The sequence below is a fragment of the Diprion similis genome, chromosome 12 (assembly GCF_021155765.1).
Source record: "Diprion similis isolate iyDipSimi1 chromosome 12, iyDipSimi1.1, whole genome shotgun sequence".
Taxonomy (NCBI): Eukaryota; Metazoa; Arthropoda; class Insecta; order Hymenoptera; family Diprionidae; genus Diprion; species Diprion similis.
The window spans coordinates 5,866,633-5,882,793 of NC_060116.1; the positions used below are offsets into that span (position 1 = coordinate 5,866,633).

Below are 16,161 nucleotides of genomic sequence, written 5' to 3' on the forward strand. Positions count from 1 at the left end.
GTGTGAAATATTTGAATTTGGTGGGATCGTGTGCATTGTTACGAGGCTGATACAAAGCCTGGCCCTGCAGCGTTAATGGTGGCTACAGTGCAGCATTCATCGTGAGACAGGATATGTTTCCGAGGCCGTAAAACGCCCTACCCTCCATAACGTTTCAGCAGTTGGACTTCGCGGGGTTCGAAATGACCTCGCACATTCGCTGAGAGCCACTGACCGTAGAAACAATAACTTTGGCCTCTGGGTGCAGGGGTACCGTGGAGCATCCTTCGCAGATAATACGTTTATCACGAGCTTATTTATTGCCTCAGGTGCCCGCAGGGTTTTCCGCTATATTTACACGCGAGCTTGCCATGTGTTTCCTTATCAGGATTCCACCGATTGCCTACCTAAGCTACGAGTGTCATGTATGTACCTGCACCTTACGTTGTTACGCTGGCTTCTTTTCACCCATATATCTGATCTGCAATGTCATAAGATGGAATTACATCGGTCGTTTCCCTCCTGCACGTATCAATTTTTCACTTCTCTGCGTCATGGTGTAAGAAGAATAGACGATCATGTTCTATCGAAGCTCTGAAGACGGTTCATCTGCTTTGGTACCCTTAAGTTATGTCTGCGAGGATAGGGAAAAGATCCGAATGCGTGACGAGAGGAAAACACGTGGAGATGAAAAGGTTTCTGAGATTTTGGGTTTTTGAAAGGATACGTGCTTCGGGTTCGTATAACGGATACAACTATGAACGGAACCAGATTTGCCAGTTTCGTGTTTTCGTGATCCAGCTTATGTGTGTCCGCTTTGTTTAACGTGAGGTATTGGCTTGCAGGCTATACTTGGATATAGAATAATCGATACGTTGAGAAACAATATCACCTTCTCTTGAATGTTTTTTAAATGAAATTTTGATATTGCAAATTACACTGGACCACTTTTCGTCGTTGAAATGGAGATACGTTTTCAAAATCAAGCAATTGTCAGTCCGAAAGTGGGGAATCTAGCCGCGAGTGTTGATTAACCCAATTACAATATTTTAACAAAACAAACAGCCCTAGGATGTGGAATTAATATCAAGTCACGCCCTTTCCCGCCCTTCGGTTCTGACGCAGGTTCGACGGGGCCGCGCTGGACCTTCGAACTTTGGAAGGTCAGAGGGATTTGTGAAATTTGAGATCCAATTTACCAAGGTTATGACTTTGTAAGCGATGCTTACTGGCGGTTCGTAATTGCGAACCGTCAGACTGGGGCTGGTCCGAGGTTAGTTTTTGAGGGGTGGATTTACCCTTCCGATTATTATCCGATGTGAACTAATAACTACTTTATAGTAAATTGTTTACCGTATCCCAAGGGTGACGGTCGGTGTAATTACTCATAAATCTGATAAACTGAAACGAGACAGAATAAACAACTAATTCGTAAGTTTCGAACATTAGTTCAAAGGTTGAAAAAAGGCTGAGGGATGTCTGTTCATCGTTTGAGAAGTATAAATTTGCTTTGAAGGTAATTTATTTTTGATTTTTCACGGGTCGCAATGTAAACAAAATGGGTTAGTAATTGTCATTAGACGAAGTTTAATTTATCGAGTTTCATATTCTGTCAATTGAAATGGTTTTAATTTTACACAATAAACTTTCAATATCCAAACTTCTGAATAAGGACATTATTCACCGAATCGTGACAACCAAAAATTCATCCTCCGTGCTGCGGGTCGAATAATAGATTTTTATTCACAAATTTTGCAGTATGTGATTGAAACAAAAATTTTACGAATTCAGTTAATGTATCTTGAAAAATAAGAAATGTATTTTTTAATCGAAAATGTAGTCTATCCTAAGTGGGTTTAACTCGTTTAATGCTGGTTCTGGGAGTCTGCCATGAAGATAAATGGTTTCTTGTTCATCGGAAACATCAGAGTTGTCAGCCTCTAAACATAAGATAAATTCTGAAACAATGGATTGTATCGGAACACGAGGTGAAGTTTATCTCTTTAAAGGATTATAAAAAGAGATATTTACTCTGCACATCTCTATTGACATCATGATTGGTAACGCATTACAAAAAGAATTACAGATTTTGTGAACAGTTGATTTCTCGTTGTCTCGTACAATATTTCGGTGGTATGCTGCGATCGATGGGGAAAATAATTCGAACGCATATATCTACAGTGTGTGAGTATAAATCAGGATTGAAATCGGATTGACACTCTGCTTCCCACCGCGTCAATGCCAGTTATTCGACAATCCATCGTGAGCTGAAACGATTTTCGTTCGTAGCTTTGGCATACATCAATTCCCTTTTTCTTCTTTTTTTTCCACCACCCTATAGCCGCGTTTCCACGTACTACCTCCCTTCGTCTTCAATTTCGAAGGTATCGGTCTTACGCTTTTGAACCTTTCGAGTCGAGTTAAAACCGCCGGAACGTTTTTCATTTTTCACAATTCTCTCTAAAAATCTTGACCGATCAATCCGAAATATTACGAAAACGGACAGTGTACAGCTAGATTTCACTTCAACAGCTCGGTTAGGTATACGATTGTAGAATATAATGTGGATTAGGAAGAATTAGTCATGTGGATAAATAACAAGTTTTACGCAGTGCCAATCACCGAGTTATTATACTCTCTGATTTTCCGAGTAACTATCTGTATGTATATGTATATATATAGGTATATATATAGGTATATATATTAGCGTGCCAATTCCAGGTCTTGGCAAATATTTGCCAGCGACTAATATTGGCCTGATTTTATCAAGTCTTGTCGGCGGCAGTAATGAGACTCCTTCTAATTGGCTGGCTTGTTTTAGATGTAAAAATCCGCTCCTTCTTCTCCTTTCATCAGAGCCGTCTGATTACGCGATAGGCGAACGTGGTTCTCATCGTATCGACGGTCTTCTAATTAGTTGCGTTGAATTTCCGCGGAGATGGGGAAGAATGAAAGATAGATAAAAATAAAATCCTGATTGGATTTTCTACTAACATTCCAAAGATATGGAAAAAAGAAGAATCAAATCAAGCTAAAAATTACTTGCGTAACGAGTTTCAATAATGGAAGTGTTCGGACCGGGAACGTGATGGTTTCATCTGTCAAACATTTACCTGAAAATGAATAAACGATGCGATTGTAAAATCGACCCTGATGCCATTTAACAAGATAATCGCTCGGGCAATTTTAATTCCCGCGAATTATTATTACAAATTAACGGCGAGAACGATTTGTGATTCATTTATTCACTCCAAAATGGAGAGAAACTCGAGTATATTTTTTTTATGAGCTAATAATTATCGTTCGAGAGATTCCATTAAAAACTTTTAGTTTATAAAAAGTTTATTACTGAGAGTTCACTGAGTTTCTTTTAATATACGTATCGCTTCTTTATAACTAAATTCAATAAGGATTCTTTTTATACTTTCATGCGTGAAGGTAAAAATTTTAGGGAGCTTGTAGCGAATTGTTGTATTTAAGGATCTGACCTACATAAACATCCACTATAGGTGATTCTGATCGTATTTCAACTTCTGCAGTCTGTTGGTATAATTGAATAGCGCGGGTTTCACGCCAGCTGAGCTCGGTACGTGGTTGTAAAAGTGAGCTTGTTAAAAGTCCAAACAGGTTGAACGAGATTCGGTTTTTCAAAGCAATTAGGATACATTTTCAGTCAGATTTCAGATACAGCTGTGGTCGTTTTTTCTGTTACATTTGACTCGCTTTGAACATACCGGTTGTATAACGCCTGTCAAGAATAAAAGTCCCTTATTCTTCAGGGGAAAATCGTGAGCTGGAAATCCTTCCAAAGCCGTCGGTCTCATATTTCACAATTCTCTTTCCGCGACTCGTTACGCAACCGTCTTCCAATCACTCCTTCCAACCGTATCATTTTCATCGTCGAGACGAAGTGAAACGGCTGTGCGAAATCACAAGATCCGCTGCTTTTGACAGGGGTCGGAAACAAACGTCGGGAAAAATATCCCGTCGTTAGGATCAGGTGCACGGGTTTTATTTTTAAATTTATTCCCCGATTTAATCGGGATCAATCGCGTTTCAGACTCTCTTTTCTTCTATTTCAAATCCAAGTTTGCATTTCCCGGATATCCTCAGCTGTCGTCTAGCTCTCGTATAACTCAGGTCAGTCTGCAGCGATCGGAAGAGGGCTTTGAAAACCGAGAGAGCTTTTATACGGCGAAGAAAGGTGAGGAGCTGAAGCACACCGAGGCACTCGAATCGATTTACACAACGGACTGTGGAGTGCATCCTGCATACGTGCACCTCGCAGCGTCTACGTGTCCATCCGGATCGTCGCGGCCTTCTCCTCCCGAGGTTCGTCCTGATTCCTCCAATCCCATCCCCGTCCTCGCCCTCCTCCACCTGAGACCAGGTGCTGCTTTCCTGCACTGCGCCCTGTTTCTTCATCCCAGTGCATCGCTGCCATTGGGGATGAAATTTATCACGTGCAGAGAGCTTCCGGGGTTAGAGTGGAGGGATGTCCGGTCTGCACGCTGCAGATGCGACCAGCCGCGTCTTCGGGAAGACGTATTATATTCAATCTCTTGCGAATTTCCCCACCTGGATAAATATATCGCCTGGTCTCCAGGACAGCCGGTGAAAAATGCTGTGAAAACCTCGTCGCGGTGCACGACATCCTCACCTTTCGTTCAACTTGGACTTCATCAGTTAGTATGTGACACTTACTCTTCGTCTCTTCGTAATTCACGAGTTTATCATCCAGAAAAGAAGGTCAGTTCTAGTATTGGAAGGATCTATGGTGTGCAAGGTACCGCTTTTGCCACAGGACGACGAAGTTTCGTTACTTCTGTACACCGTTTTTCCTTACTCCCGAGTGAAAGTAATAGGCTACGTACCAGATCGCAGTTCCAGGGATTCCAGGAACTTAGAAAGGGTGGTTCAAGAGCTTTTCTTGTCGTTTATCCTTTCCTCCGCCGTTTCTTGATAGTCAGGACAAGTTTCTGTATTGAAAAGAATGTCTTGTCCTCGGTAAATTAGTGAACGTATTATGATTACTTTTCTATCCAATTATATATCGCTGCAATAAAATTAAATTCCTGTTTCTTTTCAGACATGAAGAAACTCTGACGTATGCATATCATAACTCCGGTGAAACTCACCTGAACGCGGATCGTGGAAGGCTTTTAAAGGACGATGCCCACTCGGCAGATACACTCAAAGTGCTGCGTTGTTATCGCTTCCGTGCTTGGAGGATGCTGGAGAAACAAGGTAAGATCAACCCTTATTCAGTATACTCCTTTCGTGATTTATGCATGAAGTTTCCTCGGCTCCCGACGATCGCTTGTTTATGTAGGCGTGTATACGAAGGGAGTGGACAGGTCGATCTCTCTGCCTCCTGGAGGAGCTTCCATCTTGCGGTTTAATATATACTTCGAAAGGGTAAATTTACCTGCGGGACATTGTCTGCTCTTTAAGGAATCTATTCACATCGGTAATTCAGCTGGTTGATGGTTTTGCAACCGGGGAATGCAAAAATAGGTTGGTAAAAGGGTCGACCATTCCTTTAATTTTAGATTACGTGCTCGCACATTGTTACAGAGAAAAAAGAAATCTTTTCCCTTAAATAAGTGCGCGACAAGGGACATGATGAGTGACAATAAGTTTCTTTTCATTGCTTACGTTCAAGCATTTTAATCTAATTAACTATTAAAGATGAAGAGGCTTACAAGTGTCCTAGATTCATTTCGGCTGGCATCGAATGGTCTGAATTCGAATCGAATTCCTTGTTTCAACCGCATTGTGATAACCCATTGTATGGAATATATAGTCAGTTTACCGAGTTTGCAATGTGCAGACGAGCGGAGGAACGTTGACTCGTTTTACTGCTTCTTGATTCTCCTTGTTTCATGCTTACAATAGTTGCATGTACGTTGGAGGGCGAAATTATGCTTTGAACTTTCCTATCCTTTATCCCGAAAATTATTCCGCCAGTGGAGACTCGGAGGATTCATCCACCCTGCTGAAATTGGGTATTAACGGAGTGATATACTATTCTGTCCTGATGAGTTTGATCGCGTTTATTTCTGGTTTTGAGATTGCTGGAAATGTCTTTGCATTGGATTACCTTCTTGAAATGTTTGAAGACCATCAGACCGGCAGCCACCAGGAGGAGAATCAGTGTCACGAAATTCCATCCCCTCCAACCCCAGATGGGTGTCCCAGGGGCATCGGCTCTGGAGCAAACTCCCATTTTAAACGATATCCAGAATTAATTTTGCCTGGATTGCGGAAATTTATTTATTTAAATTTTTATTTTTTTTATCAAAATCACACTGTTAATTTGGTCCGATTGGGTTCGATGACGTTTTTCTTAAATTTATATTGACAGATGTTGCGTGATTTGTTACTCCTTTGTTTTCATAGGGTTTTCTTTATTCTTTTTTTACTTTCTCCTCTCGCGGTCACGCAGTGAAACAAAATTTTTCATCGTTAGGTTGGCAGTCGTGCATCGTAATTAATAGATGTGGTAGCAGAGTAACAGACTTTTTGACAGTTATTGTACATTTCAATGATCGCGGTCATTAGAGGTGAGATGTTTTCAAGCTTTTTCCTGAAGAAAGTCCTCGTCATTTAATCTACTATACGGGAAACACTCAAGTTTCATCTTTTGCATGAATTTTCCGCTCTATACGATGGTCAAGTCATTTTTCATCTGCCGACAGCAGTTTTTCAGGAAAACGCAAAAAACGTCATATTTTGCTGTTTTCTCGAAACCCCGGCTATGCGGCTCAAAAATGACATTAGATTTGAGTTTCTGAGGGTCGAAAACCTCTGTAAACCAAAATGCGGTCACGAACCGAATATCTTGAATTCCGACTAATTTTGACTGGACTATGAAGACAAGTGTCGCGAAAAGTGACCAACGGATAGTTTTCTATGGGACTATAATCGCGGGTCGATTCCTCAAAGAAGCTTCACGATCGTCTCGGCGAGTTTCTTGTCTCTTGTCCATTTTCATTCTCGTCGCGTGACGAAGCAATTAGTCTCGGGGTAACAATTCGATTGTTGAATAGACGCCGGGATAAAGGCAGTCAGTCGAGCCTTAGGCTTTTGTGAGGAGCACTTATTAAACGAATCGCACGAGTGCAATGGCGTATTTCTGTATTCAAAAGTTTAACCCTCGGGAGGAATATAACCGAGAGCTTATCCGGCCCGATTCCGTCCTCCGGAGTCCTCGTGGAATTTGAATTTTTCATTTCTTGGCTAACGAGCGATTGCACCCTTGTATTCAGAGAGACTTTTGATACTCTGTATATCACGTATATTATACATCCTACATAGATATATAAATATATATATATATATATATATATAATACGAAAATTTTTAGTGACGCGTTTTACACGCCACGCTAATTGCTTTGCGGAGCTGCTCTGAGCCCCCTTAAAAAAAACTTCCACTCAATTTACCTTCGCTTAATCACACTTAGTCCGTGGTGTGAAATTTTCCGAGTTAATCTTGAGCCCGTGTCTTGTATCACGTTCGATTGCAAAGTGGCAAAATAATTGGTAGGTTTATACTGTCTTTTTTGTAAATAACTCTGGGAGAGCTGAAGAAGGATGTGATAATGAATAGTTTCAATTGAAATTTGGAAAATTGATTTGGTCCAAGTTTTCAAATCTGAAAAATATTTTTGCAATGGATGCGATCGTATTTTATGAACTCCAGAATTTCATCGACTTCAGGCAACGCCTGTGCATCGCATCATTTATCAAAGCCTCGTACCCGTTTTATGCAATATTATTTACTCGGGTGCAAATTTCAGCACGATTTATCTAAAAAATTATATTCCCACCGATATTGACTGTCGAGAGTTAATTTGTGCAGTGCGGTCTAATCAAAGTTGATATAACGAGGTTTCGAGGGTGTTAGATCGTCATTTTCTCTCTGATACACGCGGTAATGTGAAATGTAAAATCGAACGTGCATCAAAGTCAGTATCACAGCTTGAATATATGTTGCATTAATCATTTTCAAAATTCACAAAGATTGATTAAAATAATCCAGGCACACTGATAAAAATTTCATTTATTACAGTTACTATAAAGTTTTAGTAAAAAGGATCTGTTTACAATAACGGCGCAATATTGTTTAGATTATATGAAAATGTGGCACAAGTAACTATTTAGTATGGTTACAGATGTTAGTATTCCTTGAATCTGTCTTATTAGTTTACCTGATTTTTCAGTCAAATTACCGCAAATAATTACAAAAAAATATATAACGAGTAACTATAATAAAAAAAGAATAGTAAGAAATACTAGGGATTTTCCGGTTACATCGAAAGAAACTCATTTTCACTTTGTGTAAAAAACTATAACGTATTTCTCGATTGTCGTGAAAAATGAAGGTAGTCGAGGAGTGTATAGCAACCGCAATTTCAAATTTCTCTCAGTGTATCACTCTACTCTTTTGTAATGCGACAAAACGTAAGAATTCGTACAACACTGAGCTACAAAGGGTTGAAATTTATCGCTGTCTCGTGAGACCCTTTACCGCAAGCTCTTCTCTGTTCACGATTCATTTGATTAATAATTTCAACCGTCCAGAGAGTGGCTTCGAGCGGAAAAGGAAAGAGCTCTGCGAGATGAGAACCCGCCTGCTGGGACATCTTGTGCAAAATTACGCATTCGGGGCTTTCCACTTTGGCGTGGATCACCACTGTTTCTTGTCCTCCAACTTTCAGCATTCGACTCTGGTTATGCAAAAACTTTTCAAATAATCTCCGTACAGTCTAACCTCGATATTGTCGACTGGAAAGTATCACGGAAGACACGCGTCTTCTGGATTTTCTGTAATAGGCCATAGGCAAGTTGAATTAACTTTGTGAATATTTTGTCGAAAAAACTTTTGTAGGAAAACATTCTTTCTAACAATTCTTATGTAGAATAATTCATGCAAGATTATTTTTAATGTGAATATCGAAATTCTTTTTGTGGGAAAATATTCTCAGGAAAAAAGTTTTAGTAGAAACGAGTCTGTAGAACATTTGCCCTGTAGAATTGATTTCTATAGAATCGAACCGCATTTTAACATACTGTATATTGGTATGCAGTGCTTCGGAAATGCCCCACTGTATCGGCGAGGGTTGCGCACTTACATTAACCGGAAATTGATTCTGTGTAAACCGGAAATAGGCTGCTGCGTTACGCACCGTCAATGCGTCGACGTACGTACGTACGTATGTACGTATATTTTTACCGTACCTACAAACATTTTGAGTCCGATTTATTTTCGAGTTGGATTGAGGTCGATGCACTTTCATTCGACATGTTCGTTTATTGATGTGTGTGGACTAGATTCATCGATATTTTCATATTTCTCATGATTCATAATAATATTTGATTAAAGCGTACTTATAATTTATTAATTCATTAAATACCGGACCAATAATTTGACAATTTTAAAGTCATTAAACACGCAGATAAAGCGGATTTGTTAAATTCATCAAATATGGCAGACGAAACGTTCGTTTGATCCAGCAAAAAAGTAGTCAGAACAATAATTTATGTTATCAATTGAATCCAAATTCATTTCAACTAACAAAACATTTATTCCACTGTATTGGATCGCTGTACTTGGTCATTCCAACGCATTCTTTTTCGACTTCAGTATATAAACTTTCTTCATTCGAAAGTAGATTTCAAAAAACCTCCTGTAGGATGACCGAAAAACACAGCGATCAAGTTTTTCCCTCGTGTAACTCGTCTAGAATCGATATTGCAAATTCACAGACTTGTCCCTTCGCCTTTGGGTTCGGCGATTCGCCGTTCAGCCCTGAACGTCGTCCCGCATATTTGTAAGGGTGGTTACGGCCTTAATCAAGCTGAGGTTACAGGGGTTGTTTTAATTACGGAACCGTTGGGCCATAATTTTCCTGTTACAGTGACATTTCGTTCACCGTTGAACCGTTTTCCTCGGATTACAAAGGCGCTAACCGAATCGTAAGCAACACTAGGCGGAACAAAAATTTTTTTTTTTAATTTTTTTTAGTCAATATCTACAGCAATTGTGCCAAGATTTACAAATCCGATGCTAAGAGCTACAAAAATCAATACTAAAAGTTACAATATGCTTAAAATTAGGGAGATCTAACACAATTGATGTTGATTTTTCTCGAAAAAAGTGCTATTCATATATTCATCACAACAAATGTAAAACCTAAGTTACATTTTTATCCGCGTATACTTATTTCCATCAAACAAGCGTTACACTTAGCAGAAAATTGCGTTCACGGTCTTTTTTTTTCATCATATTTTTTGTCAAGCTAGATGACTTAATTACGTTATAACGAGCCCCGCTTGCATTTTCATTTGAAACTGTTCCGCTGCTCGCAATTTTCCTAGACGCGTTACAGCGACATGAGTGTTTATTTCATCTTTTTTTTTATGTAATTTTCCACTCGCCTCACCCCCTTCAATGAAGCTTTACTGCATTATTTTACTTTTTTTTTTTGACTGACTGACTGACTGACTTATAATGTAATTTTTATATGTTAAACTACCATAATTTTGCATTATTTATGATTTTACACATAACAAATGGTCCTTGGTCATTCATTCGTGACTTTGTCTGTTTCGAGTTATCATTTGAAATTCAATAACATTTTTCGTTTCGTTAAACTCGGAGCTGATGGATGAAACAGGAAAGAGAAATGAACGAAATATAAACGAAAATAAAGCTGTGTAAAAACAGAGGGAATAAAAGTAATTAGTTGAATTTTCACGTGGCATGAAAAGCTTCAATAATAACCAGAGGTCACTTCGGTCCCGATGTAACTCCCGACCCGTTCCATCGCCATTTGAAATCAATAACAGCATTCGCGGAAATTGCGCCTGGATATTAAATTGGAAAAAGCATTTGACCAGAAAGTTATGTATGGTAGAGTAAAGTAGAAAAAAAAAGAAAAAAAATTATTGTCCACAGTGCCCTGCGGGTTATACAGGTCATGGGGCTTTCACTCGTATTAAGCGAACCACTCGTATACATATATCTAGCTGATGTTACGTGAGTTAAATCTAGACCGCTGGCCAAATGAGATGACCTGACCTGCAATATTTAAATTTGTTGTATTTATACAGCTTTCATCTAGTCTCTCGTCGTCGCTCTCCGTGTAGCCAAATAATATTTTTACGTGTCAATTCCCGGCCGTTATACGTTGGGAAAATAAATATAGGTACGAGATGTAGAGAAACATTGTGACGCTTATTTCCTGATGCTTTGGTACCTATTAGGTAGAGGCTGAGAAGCACGGGGCAAAAGGTTAGACCTAACCTCGCCGAATCTCTGAAGATGGGCGGGTCGTTGACCCCGGCTCACAGAAATTGCTTCTATCGGCTTACCGGCTCAAGTTTTATTTGTTTTACACAGGCAACGGCCGTATTTCGGGCTGAATTCTACGTCGAAAGTTACGAGAACGTTTGGATCTACTTTCGGGTCTCCCAATTTCTGGATGAATCTTTTTCATCTATTCAATTCCGGGACCGAAATCAATACACAAGAGGCTATTCTTGACTGGAGATTTCAATTTTTAGTTACGGATTTTCGGGATTCGCTTCACTTACTAACGTATTTTTACTCACCTTATATTACATTAATTTGGAATTTTCTTAATATGACAAATCCAACAAGTTTCGTTAAAGTACCTAACGGAAATCCCGCTTGGAGTTATATGTATAAGTTAATATTTCTGATAATTTTGATACGAAAATGAATGACACATTTTAGCAGATGCACCATTGATTTGATTATGGACAACCGCATTTGTTGTGAAATTCATCCCTATTGCTTGCGGGTAAAGTGAATCTTGATTCCATCTTGTGGCCTTAGAATGAAATCATTATAGCACTTCGCCTCCTCATATTTCAGAGCGCTCTTGACTTTCCACTCTCTTAATATCGCAGTTAATACAATCTTTTGTTCCAAGAGAGAGAACTTTTGTCCAATACAGTTTCTCGGTCCGGCACTGAAGGGTATGTACGCGTATGGATGTCGCCCTTGAGAATTCTCCGGTAAAAATCTGTCCGGATCGAATTTATCCGGATTCGGCCAATGGTTCGGATGCCGGTGAACGTAGTGTATCAAAATGGAAGCGAGGGATCCCTTAAGCACTTTGTATCCAGCTGTTCGAAAAGATTTTTGTGAAAAAAGGTCACGTGTCGTATAAGTACTTGTCGTGGTGAATATTGGTAATCGTCGAGGCGTCATCGGCCAATTGACTCACCAATTTCCGTGTCTTCGGTTATCTTTCGACTCACCGACGGCACGGCAGGAAATAGTCTCAATGTTTCCTTAATCACCCTTTCAAGGTATCTGAGTTCGTTAATTTGTTGAAGCGTGGCTGGTTCCTTCGAGTCACCGAAGATGCGGAAATGCTCCTCGTGGATTTTCTCTTGGACTTCCGGATTATTCCCGATACAGAACAAGGCCCAACCCATAGTTGCAGCCGACGTATCGTGACCCTGGAGAAAATTCGGAAATTCGAAAATTGCATCACTTTAGCGATGAAACTAAACATTCCACTCGTGTTATCGAAAATAAAGTTCATTATCGTTTGTCGTACTTACTGCAAATAGAAACGTGTCAACCTCCTGTCGTAACTCGTCGTCAGTGAGAGGCATCTTTTCACGCTCGCACGCATCTAACAAGTGATCTAAAAATGCCTGTCTTTTTGGTTTCTCTGTGCAAAGGAAAGCGTTATTTATTTCAGTCGTGTAATCCACGCAACGAAGGGAAATATTTTTCTTGTTCTATGACCAGATATACCAAACATCCCTTATCGTAATTATTAATTTGAAACATATAAGACAAAGTTTTTCTCATTCATCTTACCGAATTTGTAGTTTTCATCGGGATTATTTTGACGAGGGATTTTCTGGGCCATCTTCTTTTCACTTATTACCTACAAATGCAGATAAAACAATTCACGGGTGTTTCGTAAACGGTCGGAGCGAATGTTGTTTCACTCTTACCTTATTTGTAAATTTGTGTGCCGTTTCGACAAGATGCTGGAATTCTTTTCCACGCTGAGTTTGATAGTATAACCAGTCATTGTGTAGCCAAGGTCGGAAAAGCCGTTCTATAGCATGGCTGCTAATTCTACGAATGAAATAGATTTTAGTAAAATACGTAGGATGCATTTATAACTATAGATCCATCAATCAATTTCTTCTTCTGACCGAGTGAAAGTTTTTCACCGTCAAGTCAAGTCTCGGTCTCTTTGTTCCACTTTCATTTTTACTAAGTACGACTAAGGCTTGTAATAAGTTATGACTTTTTATCTGTTTTGATATTTTTCCCGTATGTTAAGTCGACTTTTTTCAACAATATTTTATACGGCACATTATGCAATTACAATTTCATATGCCCATTATGATGCGATGTATTTCTGTTTGAAATTCATACCGTTCTATAGCTGTGGAATATGCCAAATTTTCGTCTTTTTTAACATTGATGTTGACCCCCATTGCTGCTTCTAGAGTTAATAAGAGAATTTGAAAGAAATTATATATTTTAAGACGAAATTGCTAAACGAATAGATTACTATATCAAAGTCCAATCTCGCAAGTGTCATTTCACGAGTTTGAATACCAACACCCTAAGTATTTAGTATTATATCTCACCACAGATTATATCCAGTGCACATTTTGTTACAAAAACATACATATCGATCGGTTCTTCTGGATTCCTTTTTAGCTCTGTCTCGATGCATTTTTTCAAAACTTCCGCCTTCTCAAACATCACCACTGAATATTCCTCCAATATATTGAAATGAAACGTTGGGGTGATCAATTTTCTGTGCTGATGCCACGTTTCCCCTGCGTAAGAAGTATAAAAACCTTTCATTACTGTGAACCATCGTTAATGACGAACATCAAATCTGTGCAAAATTGATAGCGGAATTTCATTATTGATTCGATGTAATAAACTAATTTTTAGTTATCTAAATAATTTCACTCACCTGTAGAAGTTATCAGTCCTGTACCCAGCCACGGTTGAATGAAACTGTAAATTTCTGATTTCGTAATGAGCGTCTTGCTGCGCAAAATCACCTAATTTACACAGAGAATAACAAAATCGCAGAATATCATTACCTTCCAGTGTCAGACAACGGGATGACTTATTCATGAGATTGAGGTATATTACTCACGCTGACAGTTTCTGGCGAAATAAAATAAACGTTGGCTGTAGTTCCAAACCAAATGCGAAATACTCCTTCCACATGATACCGCCCGCACAGATCACGTGACAGTTTCAAGCGATCTGTAAGCGTTATTTACACAAAGTAGAGGAGTAGATGTGCAGTGTGTGGCCAATCGTGTAAAGCGTTTCAATTCTATTTGGTACTAGAAATCTGTTCAGTCATTGATCCAAAGAATATCTTCTGCAGTAAGCATTAATGCAGCTTTTGACTACTCGATAGTTTGCAAATCAAATCTTACAAAGTCGATCCAATACAGCTTTTTGCCATTTGTGGCCAGGCATTTCTTTGACATGCAATGAATTAGCCAAAAATTGCACGATTACCCTAATTTTCAAGGGAAATCACTAATTACAAAACTGCCGTTTTGTTTTCTGCGTGTTATTCTTTTATTTAGGTTATTCAGTGACATATGAGGCATTCCATACCAAACCTACCTACGTCTCAGCCTCACTATCGGCGATTTTATCTATTTTTTAGTATAATGTAGAGTGTAAAAAAATAAATATCATCTTTCGCTGAGTTTCACACTTTTTGAACCACGTGTTTGATTTTTACTGCTCCCAATAATGCAAAAATCCAATTTCGAATTATTAGTCTTAATTGATTAGCGTCAAATTTTTCTCATAAATTCTACGTTAAAAATCGAATATTTTTAGACCTAAATAGAAATGGACAAAGTTTTGGTTTGGAAGCTACAGGAGAAACATAAGCAATTAAAAAGCTAGAAAAATCGCCCATTAAGAAAGAAAAAAGCCGATTCAAATTCAAAATGGTAATTCAACTTTTGGATACCAATCATTTTGCAACTGGCAACTACGTTACTGTTCAAATATCTCATTAATTTGACGCCATAATTCCAGAGCGACAAACAGTGTTCAGAGCTCGTTATTTATCTTTCCAATAACAAGGGCTGTATTTGGGCTCACCTTTGCGATCGACCCTAATAAACGTCAGCGCATTCCCCACTATAGGATGAGCCTTTGGTCCCGGAATTTTATTGATGGTAGTGACAAATTTATAATACTCGCTGAGCCATTTAGCCACTTTCGCGAAAACTATGGCGAACCATATCGTCAGTAACACAATTAAAAAAAAATTCATCACGTTTTATCGTAGAATTTACACTTGAAATTGAAAATTCACTGCAACACTAGTTGAATTTTCAGCGAATACATCCGGTCACTACAATTGGAACGATCGCAATGTGCGTTGCGTTATCGTTGCCGTGGAAATTTTTTCTACATTTATATTTTTCTTGGAATGAATTTGCTCTGCAATTACGCTAACGATTGTAGTAATTGACCACCCATAGAAAAGACGAAAGCAATCGGACTGGCTAGCGCCTTCAGGGTATCGCCGCAAGCATGCAAAGTCGAATTTGTCGTCTTTATGGTGCACCTAAAGCTCTTATATAAGCGACATTCGCAATCACATAAATTCTAATTACGCACGCGGTGTCAACAAAAACCAATCAATATGTCATGGTTATCAACTCGTCACCGATATACGATGCGTATGTTTCTTACCTCGTTATACTTTGCAATATCGCGGAGTTGTATGTTCACGTTTCAATTTTAATGTCAGCTTTTGTACTATGTTTTCTTGTAAATGCGGCTGCTACAATAAATTTAGGTTGAAGTCTGTTATTAACCTAAAAGAAACCGCGATAATAATATTTGTTTCGGTAGTTACAATCACTTAACAAACCAACTTAATTACTGGATGTATCGTTAAGAATGATAAGGATATTTTGCTGTTATTATTCCTTTTTATATATTCATTAGACGGTTCCTTGACTTTTCAATAAATTTTATTGCAAGTTATATCCAATTTCGCATCCTGGTTAAACGATGATTATAATCTTTAATTTGAATCATATTCAATTGTGTCAATTGTCGGCGAACACATAACTAAGGCGTAGGCGGATAACGAGTCGTGGC

The 16,161-nt window shown here is 38.8% G+C and overlaps 1 protein-coding gene across 1 annotated transcript; it reads right to left on the reverse strand.

Moving 5' to 3' along the window:
* Positions 1–11,785: 11,785 nt before the first annotated feature.
* Positions 11,786–15,393, reverse strand: LOC124412935 (cytochrome P450 4C1-like). The gene is made up of 10 exons (XM_046893167.1): positions 15,148–15,393; positions 14,168–14,280; positions 13,979–14,069; positions 13,641–13,835; positions 13,423–13,492; positions 12,990–13,116; positions 12,850–12,919; positions 12,585–12,697; positions 12,242–12,479; positions 11,786–12,140 (listed from the first exon to the last, which is right to left on the reverse strand). Exons 1-10 carry the CDS (start codon positions 15,320–15,322, stop codon positions 11,800–11,802), a joined length of 1,533 nt encoding a protein of 510 aa, XP_046749123.1. The 5' UTR covers positions 15,323–15,393; the 3' UTR covers positions 11,786–11,799.
* Positions 15,394–16,161: the final 768 nt, after the last annotated feature.